This window comes from Puma concolor, chromosome B4 (assembly GCF_028749965.1).
Source record: "Puma concolor isolate L17-30 chromosome B4, mPumCon1.1.hap2, whole genome shotgun sequence".
Lineage (NCBI taxonomy): Eukaryota > Metazoa > Chordata > Mammalia > Carnivora > Felidae > Puma > Puma concolor.
The window spans coordinates 143,148,759-143,170,179 of NC_141673.1; the positions used below are offsets into that span (position 1 = coordinate 143,148,759).

Below are 21,421 nucleotides of genomic sequence, written 5' to 3' on the forward strand. Positions count from 1 at the left end.
ATGCTGTGCACACAGCTTCTAAGTCATGCCAGTTACAGAGCATCGACCCCGTCCGTGCCCAGAGTGGGGCCTCGCCGCCGAGCACGGGACTGGGGACGTCCCAGGGGACGTCCCAGGGGAAGGTCCCCGGGCTCTACACCGGTTTGTCTGCTCATTCGCTGATCCCGCAGGAGTGGTGACGTGTGGTGGCGACCGCTGCTGCTGCACAAGGACACTTCCTGGGCTCCAGGCTGAGAGTCTTTGTGGGGGAGGAGCTGGTGGCCGTCACTTTTGACAAGACCCACGCCAGCACGTGAGAACCACCCTCCCGTCAGCCGGCGCCGCTGAGGAGGGTGCGGTGCGGCACCTGCACCCCACACGGGACGAGTGTGCAGGGAGCTCTCTGGGGACGGGAAGTTACGGTCAGCTCTTCATGCTTTCGGACATCCTTCCATGCGCTACTTTCTACGCTAAATGAACAGCCTGGCGGACTGTCAAATATGGGAAAAACAAAGGGTAAGAGGCCAAGAAGGCTGCTTTTTTCCTCACCTCTCCGGAAAGCTATATTCTCTTAAAAGAGAGAACAAAAACGAAAGCTTCTAGCTACATACTCGATCATGTGAACTCCAAAATATGTGGATGCGCTGCTAAAACTGCTGATCCCAAATATCAGTCTGATCATGAAATCATAAATTTGTGTAAACTCCAATGAAATAGCAACCTACATCAGGTCCCGTAATACTATCTGAGGGGTTATGGTTCTTTTAATAGATGACAGGTAATTAAGGGAAATACACAACACTTCATGTAATGAAACATAATGTCAATGCTAAGTATTGTTCCAGACCTTCCCTCCATGAAGCAGGCTGGGGATATTCTGCTCTCTAGGTCTGCGTGCGCATACCACCAGCTCGGCCTGGGGCGGCTGTGCAGAGGGGATTCTGGGGACAGAGTCTGTCACTGCAGCGACCACGGCATGGCCGCCCTCTCTCCAGGGCTGCTGGGTAGCCCACATTTGCACAGGAACATGGTTTTTCCTGGTGGTGATCTCGACATCAAGCTATATGAAGTACTTCACTGTTAGTCACAACCTAACCCCTTTTGGTTCTTTAGAGCCTTAGAAAATAAATCAAGTATCTCTTTTGGTGACAAACATGGGTTCTCCTGAAAAAGCAGGGCACAGACTGTAACACGAGCGCTCTGGGCGTATGTGAGCCGCTGCCCCCAGGCAGTCCCAGGGGCTTGCAGGCACCTGTTCCCCAGACCCACAGGCCCGTCCGTGGGTGGGGCCCTCTGAGGGAGCCCACACCAACAAGAGAGGGCCCTGAACAGACATGGCCTCTCCCCACAATTCCTGAAGACAAAACGTTTGTCATAAGATGCTCCCACACTTGCTAAGCTTGTGGGCTTTCAGACATTTCCCTCTTAGTATTTCACAAAAGAGAGGAATGGAGCATTGTAGCCTCTGTTTGAGGGCTGCACCGTAAGACCTGCGGGGATTTCGTGGAGTTGTGAGCTGCCTGTGTGACATCCTCAGTGCTGTCTCAACGAAGTCTGTCAGCAAAACAAGACAGTGGGCTTGAGAAAAAGCCACTTTGACAGAAATTAAAGGAAGAGCTTCTAAGGTAAATGCTATTCTGTTTGTAACGTAACTAAGCAGACAGCTCTAACAACAAGGTCAGAAAAACAAAAATCATGCTTTAAATATCTGCAGGTTACTTCAGATCCAATCCTTTCTCAGGCATAAAGAACTGTACGTATTCTCTACTTGCAGACCTCAGGACTCCTCAGGAAAGGCCTCTCTCCAACAGTATGCAGCTCAGAAAAAGCCCAGAAAGTTCTGGGGACTGTTCACCTCACTGGTACCATACAGGGATCATTCTGTCAATATCTACAAACAGGAGAGCCTCTGCATTACATGGCCGAAGTTGTTGCAACCGTTTTCAAAACAGAATAATCACACGGCTGAAGCTGATTCAAATGTGTGAGATGCCCACTAAAGACGCTCTTAAACACATGACAGATTACCAAGGGGCTGCCTTCCTTTCTGGGGAGAAATAACAGAAAATCTTAAACGTCTTCTTGCATAAGGGATTCTTACCACCAGCACAAACACTTGCTGGGTCAGAGCAAGTTGGGTAAGGCCAGGCGGATGGCCTAGGGGAAACAGGAATCAAGTAATTCAGCTACACTCTGGGCCTGATGGTGGTTCTGGCTGGAAAAAGGTACAAGCAACCTTAGACCAGATCAAGGCTCATCCACAGTTAATTACAGACAATAGTGCCCAAGTGCCATCACATGAACGAACCCTCAAGACTGATCTCAGAGACCCAGCTTTTCAGATGCAGCACGTGTTCCAGCAGAAAATGAACGTGTGGAAATGGCATCTCCAGTCCACCAAGTACCCAAATGAAAAAAGCATGCAGAGATCCAGGAGGCCCTCCCTTAGATCATGAATGTGTGCTGCTTGAGCTCACCAAATCCAAGTCCCCCAGTCTGTGACTAAACAGGTCAAGAGTATCTCACTTTCCTGGGGAATCCTAATACCCAGAACATCTTTCCTGTTACAGGGCTAAGCTAGTGGTCTTTTCTTCAACCATTTAAAAATGTAAACCCCATTCTGAACTCACGAACAGTACACAATCTGGCAGGCCTGGTTTGCCCCACGGGCTGTGGGTTTACCAACCCCAGACTAGACTCTGTTCTGTGAAAGCAGGGTCCACAGTGCTCCAGCTGAGCCTGGTCTTGGGCCAGGGCTTTGTGCAGTATGTGGCATACAGTAAGTGCTCAATAAATGCTAGTGGGACTGAACTGCTGGTAGTCATTAGTAACTTCATTGCTTACCAAGAAAAATATCCTATGTAGTGGAATTCAACCATACAAAATCCTTCTAAATGTGAAACGATTATTCACAACCAAGCTGTGTCGGCATACTCTGGCCACTATAAACCATTCTGTTTACTTCTGGTGAATAAACCGTATTATTGTCAGATGTCACCTAAATAGTGCCATTGGCCTCCAACCACCAGACTCCCTTAAATGTTAGTGAGCTCACAGGCATCTAGGGCACGTGCTGAAAAGTCCTTGGCCCGAGGCTGTGTTCTAAACAAGCACCAGGTAATTGGGTGCAAGTGGCCTCTAGTGTTTCTATAAACTATCTGCATTATTTGAGGAATCAAGAGGCTCCAAGCTCTCCTCAATAACTGTCTGTAATCACAGAACAGAAAAGAATCACAACGAATCTTATCTGCACATAAACTGCCTATCTTGTTATGGAAATCAGAGGCTCTGCTATTCTCCACAACCATTTGTTATCACGGAATACCAAAGAATCATCATTTACAAGAAACCCCAGCATCTGAAACTTCCACAGCAGCAGTGCCAGCCTTGGAAGCGGCCATGGAAGTGGCTCAAAGTGCGGCCCTTTCTCCATTCATACCAGAGGGGGCCCCAGTAGCCCCTCAGCGACAATCAGTTACTAGGATGACTTTCTAAAAATATACCTGTGTTCAGTCCTTTTCACCCCTGGCAGAAACAGACTGAAATTAACTCTCTTCTGCAAGACCAGAGGGCGGAACGCCATAGCTGTCATCAGTGAGAACAGCAGAGAGCGCGGCTGGCCTGCTCCTGCAGGTGGGGTGCCCGCATTCAGCTGCGCGGTCCCCGCGACTCTACCCTAAATCCCGCAGCCATGTGCACTGGCCCTCCCGGAGAGCTTTTTAACTTAGGTTAAACGAATTTCAATTTAAGTTTAAAAACGTCCCTTAAGCTGCCATGAATATGCCTTCTCACCCACAGGTAACAGAACCTGGAGGGTAATTCCAGCTATGAACAGGTCGAGGTGGATTTTTGGAGCACACGGACGGACACCTCTCTGCTCACAAGCCTCTCCCTCATTGGGAAGTGGGTCCAGAGTCACTAATGCACAGTGTTTCCGGACTAGCTCATCCCGACCCCAGCTGTATCTGTATTTACCATTTTTTACAAAGTCAACTCCTTCCTGTCTGATTGAGGTCTAGGAGTTTTGGCTTTAAGTTCAGATGATACAATCAACTTTGTAGCCGCCAGTCTATTAAAGCACAGTCTCACATTAATCCTACCTGCCACAAAGCTGACCACTATGGTAAAAACATCCACATATTCACAAAGAAACCGCTAAAATATTAGCCACAGAGAGGGGGTGCCATGCATGTCAGGGATTTTATGGCTCAATATTCCATGCACTTGTGGGGGTAACTTTGAGTTCTGGGTCACCAAGGTTGGAGAACAGGAAAGGAACATTCAGGAACATTCTGTGGCATGGAACATAGGTTTTGCATCTACCTGTTCCTTCCCCTTGTACACAACACTGAAGAAGAAGGAGATTCAAAACACAGAGGCAGCGTGTATTCCTCAGTGGGATCCACCTCTCTGTTCTCCTCTGCAAAGAAGTTTCGTTTCTCTGTGGTCGGGTCAGGGAACCAGTAGCTTTTTGTTCTCTGCTCCACGAAGCTGTCAGGAATACTCCCTGCCCCTCCCTCCTCCTTCCTCCTCGCCCTCCCACCTGGGGCGCTTGAAAACATAAGGAGATTACGCGCACTTTGTAAGTTATTTTAAATTCATCGATACTGGAAACACTGTCTAGATTAAGTTGTAACCATCCTGATGTAGGAACTAGCTCATTATCTCTTAATCTCTCAGAGTTAAAAATAAAAGATCAGGAGGGGCGCCTGGGTGCCTCAGTCGGCTGAGCATCTGATTGTTGACTTCAGCTCAGGTCATGATCTCACAGTTCATGGGATCAAGCCCTGTGTCCGGCTCTGCACTGAAAGCGTGGAGCCTGCCTGGGATTCTCTCTCTGCTCCTCCCCCACGCACTGCCTTTTTCTCTCTCTCTCAAAATGAATTACAAATAAATAAATGGATAAATAAATATAAATAAATAAATACATCAGGAAGAACGTACCACCACAAGACGTTTTACACTCCCATCCAAGCCTTTCTGACCATAATGTTGTTAAATTCGTCATGGGAAGGCAATGTACAAAGTATGTGTGGTTTTTTTCTTGTTTGGGTCCAGGCGGTTTTATAAAGAGATTAGATAAACAATACATGAGATTTTACAGTTTCAGATGCTATATCCAATTTTAAAAATCCCTAGGCTTTCCCATCACCCTTTCCTAGTCAGGCCTGTTAATGAATAGCAAACGAGCTTCAGAGAGGACTTGGTTCAGACAAAGATCTTTTTAAAAGAAATTTCCTATTTTCGTTAGTATAAAAATGATAGGATCCAGCTGTCTTGAAAAACAGCACAGAATATTTGATTAATGTTCATTTTGCATTTTTTAATAATACTTTTGATTGTCTACCATAAGACAAATAAGCAAAAACAAAAACTTCTGCTTCTATTTAAAAATCAAATCTCCATTCCAGACTTGTTAATATGGTTGAAAACCTGACTCACCTTCATTCACAGTGAAAATATTGAATTTCCCACATTAAGTAAGACTGGCCAGAAAGGACAGTTACCGTTCCTTGGCAGAGACGTCCAGGGAATGCATGTTTTCAAAGTATTTTCTTTAGCATTTTGTTCTAGCTCCTTCTGAACTTTACAGAAGTCGTCTCCCTACCTTGGGAATTTAAGAAAATTGTCCTGCCCATGACCCCAAAGGAAAGAAAAACAGATTCGGAAGTAAATTTCTATCTCCAGTTTCAGGAAGCAGCTTTCATCAGGATTTCCTCTTTAGCTCCCTCAACAAACAGCAGTCACAGGGCAGATGTCCCCAGCAGAGCTCCCCCACAACCAAGTGGGCACTGACAAGCTGGTGCCCACCGTCGGAACTGCAGGTGTCCCCCTAGTGGCGTTTCAGTCCTGGTTCACGTTTACTAGGCCTGTGAAATCCCTGCCAGGTCTCTGCCAAATTGAAATCTAGGGCTCAAATGCTCACTAAACACACGTGGCCGGTGCTCCCGCCGAACTGCAAGGAGAGAACATTCCTCCCCACAGAAAGGTCTACCAGGCAGCATGGGCCAACCTAAGGAGTGGTCCTAGAGCGCGTTACTTTGCCCGCATATTTAAAAAAAGTTCATGCAATCATCACTCAAACAGTATCATGATGCTCGCCAGCAGGCGTGGAGGCCAGAAAGCATGCGGTGCACACACACACACACACACGTGTACATCTGCACACAGCCACACATGCATGTACACACATGCAACAGACACGTGCACATGTACACACGTGAGCATACAACACAGAAGCGCACAGAAGCCCCTGGTAACACATACATGCGCATGCACACATGCCCACACACACCCATGCACATACACACATGCACACCAGGTATGCATGCACATGCGCACACGTGTGTTCACACACACACGTATGCACAGAGGCTCGTGCACATGCACAGGCCTGCCTTCCGTAACCAAAGCATTAAAGCATAAAGTGAATTTGTAATGTGGAAACTATAAAAAAACGAAGCAACTTTGAAATGAGACATCCACTTGTATCCTATCAAATTGGTAACAAAAAGCATCGGAAAATACTTTCATGGTGGTCTGAACGGGTATAATCTTCTGAAGGGCAATTTGGTGATTTTTATCACACAATGTGCTCACCCTTTACATTTATGAATTCCACTTCAATACATTTATCCTGTGAAGGTGGCCAGATGTAATTACATAAATATGTGTAAGTTAAGGGTGTCTTTTTAAAAAAAAAAATACAATGGCCCGTACTGTGTTTTAAAGATGGATCTTTCAGGCAAATAAAATCTTAAAAGCAACTTTCACTTAACAGTTATGGTTTTCTCATCTTTTCCTGAAAACTTCATGGCTATTTCAGGAATATAAAATTGAAATACACTGGAATGTAACAACAGCATGAGTGCGGCCCAGCTCTGGACACAGCAGTGCGTGTCCTGTGACTGGAAAGGCGCTGCCAGTCAGGACAGAGCGGGTGACACAGATGAACGCCATCAGGGCACTGTGTGAGTACGTCACAGTGCACCCTGCTAGGGGAGGAGCCTGGGATACTACTGCCGAACAGACACGATCCGGCTACATTCAGGCATGCACGTGAAGTGACACAGACACAAATGGACAGGCACGTGCACATGCGCATGTTCACACGCACGCGGGAGAGGTCTGTGAGAACATTCACCTACTATGTGATAGCATTGCTGGAAATGTTATTTTTTTATTCTCTGCTAAATTACCTGAATTTTTCACAGCAAACTATAAAAGAAATAATTTTAAAGTCCCCCTTTTTAAAATTAATGAGAGTTCTCTATAAGAGTGTAAAACAGTATGTTACTAGTATTTTTTCCAAATCAAAATGCTAACATGACATTCATAGGCTACTTTTCAAGAATAATCTACTGTGTCTGTACGGTTTAATTCCTTTCAGAAATGCAGACATTCCAAAGAAATAGCCTCAGGGTTGTGATATTCTTGAGATTTATTATTAATGTTAATAAAATTATTTTAAATTCAGAAAACTTTTTTTCATTTTCTTAAAATATTTGTAAATAGATACATGAGATAAAGCTGTTTGAACTGAAGCAAATCTGGAAACAGCTAACCGCTGGCCAACAGAGAGCCAATTCTCAGTGACATTTTCAGTGCTGCAAGGGATAGAGATTACGTAGAAACAAAAGTCTTCTGATCGCTATATTAGAAATACTCATTTTTAGGTAATGAACAGAGCTTCCATTTACTACTTCCACCTGCACTAAAATTTGGCTCTGGGCATCTTATCTTCAAAATTCCTCGTTAGTATATCTACTTAATCTATATTCTTTCCAAACATTAAGAGATTGGAGATCAAAATTCTGATCTGGAACTATGTTCTTGGGTCCCAGGGTACAGACTCTCTGTTCATTAAGTGCAAGAACATTTAAGTCTGCTCAGTTACTTTCATATTAGATCACAAAAATGGCTTCAAGTAAACTTGAAGTTTTGACACTTAAAGAAAAAAACAAAAAACAACAACCAGAAGCTTTACCTTAGAGAGATTTAAAATCCCATTAGAATTTCAAGGTTATTATGGTCCCTTCTCCCAGGAAAGAAATTGTTAGCACCTATCTGCTTCTTGAGCATAATAATTAAAAGAACAGAACAGATCCTACACAGTAGTAACCATTTCTTCAGAAATTTTCAAGCTCAGAATAAAGCTCACCACCCCGACCCAGACACAGGCTTTCTGAGCCTCATCAGAGCGGCTCCCCGTCTAGGAAAGCAGCGGGTGAGTCATGAGCGTTTACCGACAGACACCGCATCACCACAGCAAGTGGAGCTGCCTCACAACGTGAGGAAGTCCAGACTAACAAGACAAAAGGAAAACCAAGGGCTAGAAAAGAAAAACAGAATAGGGTGCACTGTGGCTATCGTATTTCTGTTATCCAGTAACTCTGAAATTAACAACAACAAATCATCTAATCAGTAAAAGCAGAGCAAACACATAGAAAATGGAATCTGACAACTTGACAGTGGGTTCCTACAAAAGTAGCATTAGACATTTTCTTCAAAGGTATAATTGCTGCATTTCCATTTAGGAATATAAAATATCCACAATAAAGGTTAACCCATCCTCAAAAATCCCAACGGTTTTGAAGTCTTTACTATGAAAATAAGATCTAAATATTAAAGCTATGGCTGTAAAGACACCATGGTGTCCAGAATTGCATTTCCTAAGTCTCAGAGTCCCTATCTGACCAGGGACCCCTCCTTTTCTATTTTTACTACCTTAATGCTTTTGTTCTTAAGGTCTCATTAATATCTTAACCTCCTCAAGTGTCAATTATTATCAGAAAACAGAAGATATACATTTGCTTTTAAAATGCACAATCCAAATCCACAAAAATAAAATATGGGTATTAATGCAGTTCCCACACCACCAATGAAACTAATTTCATGGAGACGTCACAAATTATTGCAGACATCTAAGAGGAAGTCCACAACTTAAGGCTTGATACTCATCTAGGCAGATTCAGGGATTTATCACTGATCTAGCATTTAGGCATTTGATTATGAGTCATTATTCCACACTGTATTTGTAATGCTACCCTAATGGTCTCTTGTCTGCCTGAGTATGTACAGTGGTACTGTGAGATGAAGTATATCAAGGTAAAATACGAGTACATCCAGTACCGCTGGTGAGATGATGTATACTGAGGTAATACACTGACCAGGTATGAGAGCGCTGTGAGGTGAAGCTGTAACACTGAGGTAATACACTGAGTAGGTACAGTAGTGCTGTGGGATCAAGTATCCTGAGGTAACACCCTGAGTACGTATAGTAGTGCTGGTGAGGAGAACTCTGTTGAGGCACTATACGGAGAGTATCCAGTACAGTGGTACTGTGAGATGAAGTACACTGAGGTGCATATGGAGGAGTACAGAACCGCTGTGGGATGAAGTATACTGAAGCGATATGCCGAGTATGTAGAGTAGTGCTGGGAGATACACTACACTGAGGTAATACACTGAGTAGGCACAGCAACGCTATGAGCTGAAGCATACTGAGGTTAATACACTGAGTATGTAAAGCAATGGTGAGATATACTATACTGAGGTAATACACTGAGTAAAGAAAGTATGCTGCTGAGATAAAGTAAAGGAAGGTAATATGCTGATGACGTGTAGTAGCAGTGGGAGAAAAAGTATACTGAGGTAAAACACCGAGTACACACAGTAGTGCTGGTGAGATGAAATAGACTAAGATAATACAAAGCCAGAGTGACTAAAAGAAGATTAGAAGCTCATCATACTGGCAGGAAATTAGGGTCAGTATTAAAGAAGGGAAAAATTATGAAGCCACAACTTTTTAAAAAATATAAACAAATATTTAACTTACTCAAGTAATGTAAAATATATTCAGAAACTGAGCCCATGAGTAATCTGGGCAATTTGCATGGTTCCGAATACATATCATAATAATTATAAACACAAAACAGAAGTTACAATAAAATCATTCCTTACGAATCACCATCAATGCCATATGCAATGTACACATCATGTGTACGTACACACACACACACACACACACACACACACACACACACACACATTCTACAACCAACAAGCACAGCCAGGTATACTTTTCACTGGGGAAATAATAGGAACAAAAATAATTGTGGAAAGTACCTATTTTACCTACCAGACTATTTCATTTTGCTTTAAATAATGAGAATGCTTTATATACAACTGTCCCATCCCTCCACCCTCCAAATAAAATATAAGCAAGGAATAACTAACCCATGATATGACAAAAAATAAGGGCGACATTACATGGATATAAAATGGGAAGTAGATACAAAATGTTTCCAACAATGTGCCTTTTGCTAGCTGTGTTTTCTGAGCAGTAGAGAGCACTGACTGAACCCAACTTGGGATAGGAGACTGGTTCTTGCTTTCCAAAGACTATGCATTAAAGGAGTCACACAGTCCAGGGGCAAGTGTAATGCAAGAGAAGAAAGTGTATTTTTATGTGATTAAAACTTTCTAAAATCCATACCCTCAATGTGTCAGTGTTCTGTGGTATGCATCGAGTGCTGTGTTCATTTACCGTCATTCCAGTAGACACCCCCCCACCCTCCAGTACTTTATCCCTTCACCTGGCACACCACCTGGGGTATCTTTGTGCAGCTCTCATTAATGAATTCCAACCCTCTGACCAGGACATGAAAGCTCATTGGTACTCACCCTGCAAACTGGGCACTGCCAGTGACTACTGCTGTCTCTAAGCCTGTACTCATCAGACAAACACTTGGAATGATACACACGAAAACACAGGTCACATATCAACACCTCTCCAGGCAAATGGCATTCAAAACAATACCAGTCATGATTTTCTGTTTCCCAGTCCTACAAAAAATACAAAATAATTTCGTATGACATTTTGTCAATATCTGCAATGACTAAGAACAAAATTGAAACTAAAGTCCATCACAAGTTAGGCATTAAAAACAATTTTAGACATTAACTGTGTTAAAACAAGAGGGAAAAAAATACCTAGAAATTTGCTTCTTTAAATTTTGAATGTCTTTCCTAAACAGTATTAATATTCAGAATATCTTAAAGTGATCTGATAGTAAAACCAGCCCAAAATGAAGTAAGTCCAAAGCCAATCCCCATTCTAACATTATCTTTCATCTTTTAATATAATCTATGGAATAATTTCTCCAGTAAACTGAATAGCCCACACCAACACCTAGAGCTTAATATTTCAAATAAACAAACCTCTGTTTTGTTCTGCGTTTTTTTAAAAAATATAGTAAGTACTTAGCACACTGTGGGAACAGAGAGAATAGTAATAAATGGTGATGCTCACTATTCTTATCTTCTCATCCATGGTATTGGATGCTTTATTGAAAATAACATTAATCAGAATGTCCATGTTCTGACAGTTGTCAAATTTTCAGGGTCTGTTGAATTTGGAAAAATAAATTGAAAATGTGAAACTAAAGGTTTAATCACATTCTCCAAAGGACATTACCATAAAAAAAAGCAAAAAGGGAAGTAGGTTTATTTTCTTATTGGGACTATCCCTGGAAGTAAAAGAACATAACTACAGGTGCACAGGTGGTCTTCAACATTTTCTGTTACCTCCGTGTCTGTACAGCCAACGGCATTTAAATATAAACAGGAAGATGTTACAAGCTTAGTTTAGAATTCATTAATTCATTTTTCATATTTCACCCTCAGCTTTTATCAAAAAATACCTGTGTTAGGAGTGATGGATTAACTCCCAACCTTCTCTTGTAGATGCAGTAACTAAATGGACAAGGCTTGAAACTACACTTTGCATAATATAATCAAGGCCACTTTCAACGGGGATCCTGAAATTCCAGGCTTCAGCTCTGCCATCAGTTTTCTGTCACAAACCACTGTCTACAGTCTGCTTCTGAGGCTGGGCAGCTTTCTCATTTTCTCTCACATCCGTAACAACTCCAACAACTTGTCTAGGAAGCGCAGCTCCTCTGGCACCTGCGGTCCAAACGCATTGCTGCCTGACCTTCCTTATGAGAAGCCTACTACCCGCTCCTTCAAAAGAGAAGAGAGTCACTAATGTTCTAAAATTCACATCTTTCTACACTTTCTACCCATCCTCATGGCTATGGTATATTCTGCAAAAATACAAATTTTTGGTTTGCTTTTTATTAAAAGTTTGGTCTTTATCGACCAAAGTAATAAAGAAAAAAGCACGACCATTTCTGGTGATTTGCTGCAGATATACATACTCTGCAAAATTACTCTGGTGGAGTAATTTCAGTCAGAATACCAAAAAAAATCTGAGGATACTGATCTGACATAAAATATGGCAGAAGGAATCTAGCTCACCAACTGGGACACAGCACGTGCGTGGTGCTTGGCTGTAACCGTGGTCACTGGGGCGCCCACCTCGCACGGCTCATGTGGGAAGCTGTACTTCAGCTACTGTAATTTTTGTCTCATGAACTGTTGATAAATTAGGTTTCAGTAGGGAAAACATACGTTGTTCTATTTTTAATTAACAGAACTCTTTTCCAGTTTGAAACAAAGTCCTTCAGAATATTTTCTTCACGGCTGTTCAGAAACACCTGAAAGGATTTTGGTGGCTTTTATGTGACTCATCATAAACAAAAGAAACCACCATCTCTCATCACTTGTATTGTTTTTACACTAATTCATCTTCCTGTAATTCTCAGACCCCCAAGACCAGAGAGCAAGAGAGCTTACGGCTGGCGCACAGCTCAGGTCTCTCCAGAACCTCCTGCTTCGTCCTAAGCCTCCCCTCTCCCGTCCAGCCAGGACGTGAAGATGGCAGTGCATCTCTCTTCAATGGAGTTTGCACTCGGCCTAGTTTCTCACAACCGTTATAGGAACGAAAGTGTAACCCAAATGCAGGGGAGACACATGGGGACACATATTCATACAAGAGCATGTATGCGCCGTTCATTCTTTTAACTGCAATAGCTGTTCAGAACATACAAAACATGCAAAAAGTCAAGTTCAAAAGATTCTGAATCCAGGAAACACTGTTATGGATATAAATAATGTAAGCATGTTTGTTACAGGCAGAATTGCCTACAGTTTGTCTTTTAGTAAACAAAATCCATCAATATAGGACTTGTGACCAATGCTCACAGTGTGCCAAAAAGCTAAGCGTGTATATTCACTGGATTTCACTAGATGTCAGCAACTACTCTAGATAGAGCCTGAACAACAGTGTAGTATGTGAAATGACATTCCAGTACTTCAAGAAAGTTTTAAAAATGCAAACCTACTAGCATAAAACCAAAACTAGAAGCGGTGTAAAGATAGTATGATTTTAAAGAATAATTCTAACAAGAGTAAACTAAGCCTTAAAAAAAAAAAAAAGACAGAAATGTAATGCCAAAAAAAAAAAAAAAAAGCAGAATTAAAGTAAAATAACATAGTGCAAAATCAGTTCACCTTGTTTGGGGCTGCTGTCCTGGAGAAAGGCTGCATACTGTAGGCCTTTCAAAATAAAAACAAAATAATCTTGGTCTCTCTACTATAACTTTGCTCAACATCAGGCAATAAACAGAGCTAAAGGGATTTTTGTACACAAACTATTATTTGCTATACAACTTACATTACTTTTTAAATGTTATAACTGATAATCTATGAATGTCTAATCATCAATGAAAAGACAGTAGCACGCAAACTCAAGGGTAATTACTTGTTGGAGAGGAAACTTTGACACTAACACAAAAGCTACAAATGAACAAAGAGAAAATTCAAAGAGAATTCATGTGCCAGGAAACCTATAGTGATGTTAGAAAAACATTTTACTAACAAATTCGGTGCCATTAAAACTTTGCACAAGACCATGAATATACATCCTTTTGATCTGAAACTGGTTCAAGTTGGGTTTTTTTTGTTTTTTCAAGTCAGGAGTGATGAACGTGAACGCAGTAAATACAATACTTGACCACAGACTGAGAGCCACACGGGCTGTCTTCCGAACCAGGAGAAAACACTCCACCATTTATAGAGAAGCAGCCTGCTGACCTACATCTGTCACCATTAACAGCATTTGGGTAAGACTCTGGGGCTACCACACCGGCTCAAATCCCGGCTCCAGCATTCACAGGCTGTATGATCTGGGGCAGAATACCTAGCTTCTCTTTGCATCATTTTCTACCTGGGAATGAACAAAGTAATACTGCCTAGTTTATGGGGTTTTTGTAAGGATTGAATGAGTTACTATGCTCAGTGGGTGCCCACTGCTGATGAAGACAATCTGTTTACTACAGTGCACAAACAGGACTTGAGGACAAGTCACAAAATGGTGTGACGTTTGTAGTAATACATGTGCGAGTTTCCTCCAGGACTTCAAGTTCCTTGTGACAGCTGACATGTTTCTGTAAGCTAGATGGAGCCAGAAATAGTGCCAACTTGACTTAGAGACAACACAGCAACAAGAGGGCTCAGTGGGAGAGCTGTGTCTGTAACTAGGCCTCCCACACTGTAATCCACCCTTCACCACACTCAAGAGAGACTCCAACTTTTAAAGTAATTCCCTCTTTATACATAATGAACAGATAAACCTTACTTTATCATCAAATATGTGTCTGTGGTATCCTAACATAGAGAGAATACAAAAGTAAATCTCCACAATTGTAGCCTTAATTCTGTTAATAAACAAATTCTGTTATTAAATTGTTAATAAATATCATTGAGAGCTAAGAATTTGGTGATTAAATATTTCCAGCATTTTAAATATTATTTTTCAAAAGTAAAACTATTACAACAGTGTACATTGCTTAGTGATGTAGAATTTAGGAAGGGAAAAAAGGAATCACACACACACAAAACCAATCAGTCAATCAAAGCTTTAAAGAATATAGGACAGCATGACCCAAAATACTCCACTGAATATGGAAATTCTTTACCAATTCAAGACTTTCTAAGTATGTTACACTTTGAATACACATAGAACCACATTATAATTGGTTTCTAGTTGATTAATAATCACAGATATTTAATACTTAGTAAATAAGTGACTATGTATATATTTATTTTTTTAATTTTTTTGTTTAATTTGAGAGAGAGAGAATGTGTGCAAGCAGGAAAGTGGGGCAGAGAGATGGAGAGAGGGAGAATCTTAAGCAGGCCCCATGCTCACCATGGAGCCCAATGCAGGCCTCAGTCCCAAGACCCTGGGATCATGACCAGAGCCAAAATCAAGATGCAGATGCTCCACTGACCGAGCCACCCAGGTGCCCCAGTGACTATGTATATTTCTGTATCTGAGACAGGTAATGGACCTTTGGAAGAAAGAAACTGTAGTTCTGCACACAGCATAAATATAATAAAATATATTTCACTTAAAAAAATCAACAGTATCCAAGGGGCATGAAATTTTGCATTTAGGGAACTTAAAACATAGGATTGATTAATTTATGACAACTATAACAACAAAAATGCAAAGATCTAGCCTTTAAAAAAATTCTTACTTCAATACTTGTATTTATGAAGTGGGCTGGGACAGTCAAGCTGTTGAAATTCAGCAGGCCTCCCTTAATATTTTTTCAAGAACAAACCAAAAGAACCCTTTGTTGCCATGGCTGTATAATGGTGTGATTTCTGAAGGAGAAGACATAAACGCAGATGCATAACTCCTTGTCTTACCTAAAAGATGTGACCTTAGCCATGTTTTGAGAAGTACACAAACCACATCTGCTTTTAGACTAGCCACTTTGAATCTGGAGAAGCAAAAGATTATGGGGGAAATGTGTCTATGTTGCTCCTCTATAAATTAACACTAAATCCATGCATCCCCAAGATAACTTGTGATCTCTTCAAGAAACCACAAAATGTGTATTTCCATTAATTATGCTTCTTTTCCCAAAAGTTTATTTATTTATTTTGAGGAGTGGGGAGGGGCAGAGAGCGAGAGTGAGAGTGAGAGGAAGAGAGGAAGACAGAATCCCAAGCTCCCAGACTCCACACTATAAGCACAGAGCCCAATGTGGGGGGTCAATCCCACAAACCATGGGATCGTGACCTGAGCCAAAATCAAGAATTGGATGCTTAACCGACTGAGCCACCCAGGCACCCCTAATTATGCTCCTTTGAAAGTGTTAAAACATTAAATACATGAGAAAAAGCAAAAACTAAAGAATTCTATCTTTTCACCTAGGCCTACTTTAAAAACCAGCACGAGGTCCTGCTTTTCAGCAGGAGAGGCCGGACTCTGTGAGAAGGAAGCACTCAGACTGAAGCAGCCAAGACCTGAGCTCCTGCCTACAGGTGCATCTGAACGGCAGAAGGGTTCCAAGTGACAGTGTCCTACAAGCACATGGATTTTCAAGTGGCAGTAATCAAGAAAGAAGAGATGAGACCCTAGTCCAGATCTGAGAGGTGAATAAAGAGTACTTTCATACAGAATGTCATTGCTAGGCACTTTTAAGTCAGCTTCTACACTTGTAACCAAGTGTCAGATCAAACATACCTGTCAAATAATAGGGCAGAGTCATGGCTTTGTGCCAGGAGCCGTGAAGAAAGCAGGAAGCATGAAATAAACAGTATTAACTGCCACAATATCAAAACATGTATTTGATACATTTAGCTGCAAATGATCCATAACTCAGGGATACCTGCCGTATTGTACTACATTCAATACTTTCATAAGACCTTTCTATCTTTACTGAGCACCTTATGAGTTAAAAGTTCACCTCATAAGAAATTAAGTTGTCTTTATTACAAAGGGAGCTACCAAATACCAAACTTAGCCGAACAAATGGTGAAATTCTGCTCAAGAAATACAGTTCTCACGATGTGAGAATAAAGGAAATAACCATCATGATCAAGTATAAATGGAATGTAACCATTCGTGTATACTTCTCTAGAGCAAGCAGATGATGAAGCAGTCTATGAGAACATGCAGTATTTCTTTAAGAACTCAAAAAGCCTTGATACAACAAAATGCTGAATGGTCAGATATCACAAAGTTTCACTCTATGCCTTGGGTCTACTGGCCTTTATTAATATAATTTGGAAAGCTCTGAAAAACATTTCTACATGACTTCCTTGGATCCCATGAGTATTAATGACATACAAATCTGGAAGTACAAGAGGACCGTAGAAAATTTACAAGAGTGTCTCCCGGTTTCGCAGGATTGTCATTTTAAAACTGATTGGTACAGATACTTTTGCTAGTTTGTGGACTAATATTTAAGCAAATCATTTAAAATGGAGAATGGCCTCATTTTTAATAATTGGGTTTTTTATTCTGCTTTCTCAAATGGTCATACTTAAATATCACCATTAGGATGCTTAGCTCTACCCAATTTTATCACTTTCTCCAAATGAGTCACCACTTCAACAGGGCTATCGTGCCGGTTTGGATCAGAAATCACTCCAGTCTAGCAGAAGGCACCTCAGTACAATGGAGGCCACTGTCCTGACTTATACAGGCTTCCTTTTAAACAGATTATATATAATTATATCCTGACATACTATTAGCATTAGACATTTATTACATGATTGCTGGAATTAATAAAAATAATGTGTATGATATCCATATCTTTCAATTATATCAGTTTGTAAAAATAACTAGCAAGAGAAAAGGTAGCCAAGGTGGAATAAAAACATGACACCAACAAGCCCTCTGCTCAAACGCGGAGGAGCAGATCAGGAGAACTACCTGGTCTTTGCTACCATAAAGGACTGAAGACAAGACCATCCAAGCTCCGTGCTAACCAGGAATATACCCTGGGGACTTACTAAGGAAAATCTGCCTTTTCCCCACCTCTGAGGAACAGCTAACACTTTTAGAGGTTATAGAAGGAAAAGAAGAGCCTTACTACCCATTTTCAAATGACAGAACTTCCTGAGTAAAGAGTATTTTAACCTCCAATTAAAGGTTTAAGACAAATAACAAAAAAATCTTAATGCATTTCCTTCCCAAGGCCATATAGATCTAGTTGACTTTTTCTTCTCTTGGTAGGGAGTCGGAAAGTCAACAGGATTAATAATAACCTACATCTTTCCATTTAAGAACTCAAGTGTTCAGAGGATTCCACCATGTACAAGGTGGAGGAGGTATGAAGGAGGCCCCAGACCCAATGCCTGGACTAGCGGGGTGGCCACAAGAGCGCTTCTGTGCAAGTCAGAACAGGCGACCCTTCCCCAAGACTGGCTTCATTAGGGGAGAGACGTGCCGTATGGGAGGGCACTGCTGGTAGTGCAGACTGGGTGCACTTCCCAAGCTCTGTGGTTCAGAATGGGCCCAGACACAGCGGCCCACATGCACGGGCCACACAGTTCGAGATGTTTGCGTGACACACGTCAGCTCCATGTCCTTCTAGGGTATCCTTAGTGTATGAAAATGGCAGCACGACCTCCCTTAGGGAACAGGTGCTAACCCAGTCATGGGTCTAAGATACACAATCTCATCACTCTGTGGTTCCACCTCAAACAAATCCAGGGTCTTGGGGAAAGTTCTATACAAAGCTCCTTGTGTTTAAAGATACAGGTTAAAAAGTAAAAAGACCCTGATGAGAATTTTTGCTTGTATGGTTAGGAGGAAATGTATGTGCTTTTGTTAAACTGTATGTAGGCATTTCTTAAGCATATATTTGTTCACTGGCCAAAATTTGCTTTGAGTACACAGCTATGTGCTTTATACAGATAATTTCACTGAATCCTTTCACAATCAAGTGAAATAGATATTAATATGCCCGTATTATAGGTGAGGAATGAGGATCAGAGGTTAAGAAATTTCCTCAAGGTCACACAACAAAATAAATGTTTGAGATGGGGTGGAAACGCCATCTATTAACAATGTAAGACCTGACCCTCTTTCTGCTGCAATACACTGTCTCCGAATTTTTATTTTATTTGCTTATTCTATAAACTAGGCACAATTTTATACACCTCGTTGTACTTGTGTACATGCATACATATAACATGCATACTTAGTACGTAAAATGTTTGTAAGAACCAACCAGAATTAATAAAACCTGTACACTGGTTGTTTCATTTACATACAAAATTTCATCTTGAAAAATGAAAAAAGAAAAAGAAAAGGATGATGCTATAAATATGTAGACTAAGGACATGTAAAAATAAAAAGAACACAGAATCCAATGCAGTGGTGAACGTATAATAGCTCATTAACTGCTTGTTGAAGTAAACTGAACAGAGAACCTCCAACGTGGAGGGGAAGAAAGCTTACGGGAAGTAAGGAGAAGTAAAATCATTTGCATGAAAAATGTACACACGGTCCACAAACCAAAATCCTATGGATTAGATTAAGTTGCACTTACTATCGGTTAATTATACATAAATATCAAAAATTACCAGTATCGCCATCTATACTAAGTCTGTAAACTTCCCAGTGTGTTGGGAGTAGACATTTTCTATTACCTGGACTATATTCAATGTATAAAAAGGTATCATTTATCAATGTCTGATGGAGATTTAGATCACCTCATGCTATAATTATTACAACTTGGCCCCCACAGTTTCTTCATTGGCAACAAAGCTCTACTTTTCTGAAAGGAAGTGAGCAGAAAAATCACCATGATGGAAACATTCTGACTTAAGATTTCAAGAGCACTTCTAGTGCTCACATCAGATGATACCAGTGACATTAAACATTTTTTCTTCCACATTTTGTGTTTATGGAAAATGTGAATTTTCTTTCCTAAAACTTTGAAGGCACAGATTCAACTGACAAACACAGCACTGAAACTGAACAACTTCCCTAATGTTTAAACTTACTGCTGCCCCCATGGACCAGCTGACCCAGAAAGCATGCCCCTCGGGCCTGACGGCGGGCGTGTGCACCCATACATCCACCCGGGAGCCAGAAAAGGAAACACGATTCACAATTCTTGGGAAATGTTTCCACAGAGAACAAATTTTAAGGTTTTGTGTCATTTTTATGAGAGAATTCATGATAAACACTCTCAAAACACCTACTTACTAAATCGACTCCTTTCGACTCCTTTTTAATAGAAACTAAAAAAAATTAGTATCTATTATATTTGAAGCCTACCATCTTTAAATGATGTTCCTCAGCAAAACTTAAGACTTTTCTAATCAAGAAGTATCAAAGGCATATAAAGGTAGGAAGATAAAAATATTACACAGGAAGCCAATTTTTACACAAGAAAAAAAATGCACTTCTCCATGGGCCCCTGAGTATCCAAGTGTAACGTAAAAGGAAAGAGAAGACTAAACTGTCCTCACTTCAAAGAGGAGTCAAAGTAAGAACTAGGCAAAACTATAAAGAAAACTTAACTCTGTCTTTCCTGATTTGTATTAGAGTGCCACCAAACCAGCTTATGGTCATGGTCAGTGAGGACACAGGCCAAGGGAACCCTAACGTGGCCACCGTTGTTCCTGCAGAAACCCTATGGACAGGTGGCTCTCGGCGTGGACATCATCCAGCCTGAAGTGAGCAGTTTCCCAGGGAAGCCCATCCTCCTTTTCACTCTGTCTAGATGGCATCGACATTATCCTGCATTGAAACATTCTTTACTAGCATCTACTGAAGAAAATAGGAATACCGTTAATTACATGTACATTAAAAGGGACTTCATTTTACAGATTCAAGGTAACCTAGACAGAGAAAGCAGGCTCTCTGTAGAACTGAGTTTTCTCCTAAAGAAGAACGAAATTATCCATCCAGCACAAGTATGCCCTTAAGGTTAATAAAGAATACTGAAGTGAAATATCACTAAACTTCTAAAAATCAATTTCTACGGGTTGTATTTAAATGATATTCAAAAGCTTAAAATCAGCACCTCCACATTTATCAAATAAAATATACTTACAATCTCATCTCCTGGCAACCAGTATCCTTCCTGCTCAATACCAGCCTTTGAGCCTTTGCAGCCCACTGTTAGGGTTTCCACAATGAGACCATCTTTCACAGCCAGGCTCAGCTGACGGGTGGTCTCTTTTGGATGCATACCGTGGACTCGAGACATATACCTGAGCACAGAGGGAAAGCAAATTTAAAAACCCCTTAGTACTAAAAAAAAAATAATAATAAAAATAAGAAAAATAGAGGTGATTTCTCTTTTGTTACAACTTGTACTTACAAGGGCCCTACTGAAGAAAGAAAGAAAGTCCTGAATATTTAAGTCTTTTAATTACCATGGTATTTTAAACCTTAATTCTATTTGTATATTTAGAGGAATATTTGTTCAAAAATAGTCTTTAACCAACAATATAAATCCCTTAACAGATTTTAGTCAAACATCTCATGTAGTTCTGGCTTCTAGAGTAATTACCACTAACTCCCACTCTTCAAATTCTAAATTTAGAATTTTATCATCTCTAGTCACAGGACTTCTTAATATAAAAGAATACTTGGACTCAAAACTTAGGAAATGACACTAAGGAACATATAACAATTACACGAATGGCTGTCGACATAAAGAAACAAGAATGTATGTTGGGATCAATAAAGCAAAAATGTGATTTTCAATGA

At 40.8% G+C, this 21,421-nt stretch overlaps 1 protein-coding gene across 13 annotated transcripts in view; it reads right to left on the reverse strand.

The window, feature by feature from the left end:
• The window catches only part of ZMYND11 (zinc finger MYND-type containing 11), a 135,880-nt gene that overhangs the window by 28,478 nt on the left and 85,981 nt on the right, over nt 1-21,421 (reverse strand). For 6 of the 13 annotated variants that reach the window (XM_086715084.1, XM_086715086.1, XM_086715081.1 and 3 more), the window contains exons 3-5: nt 20,760-20,919; nt 13,399-13,443; nt 10,666-10,827 (exon numbers count right to left, since the gene is read on the reverse strand). The exons of 1 other annotated variant lie outside the window; for it this stretch is intronic. In XM_086715084.1, coding sequence (XP_086571210.1) covers nt 10,666-10,827; nt 13,399-13,443; nt 20,760-20,919 — 367 coding nt within the window. Of the gene's footprint in view, nt 1-10,665; nt 10,828-11,293; nt 11,388-13,398; nt 13,444-20,759; nt 20,920-21,421 lie in introns of those variants that run through there. 6 more of the 13 variants (XM_086715088.1, XM_086715087.1, XM_086715090.1 and 3 more) reach the window with 4 other exon arrangements.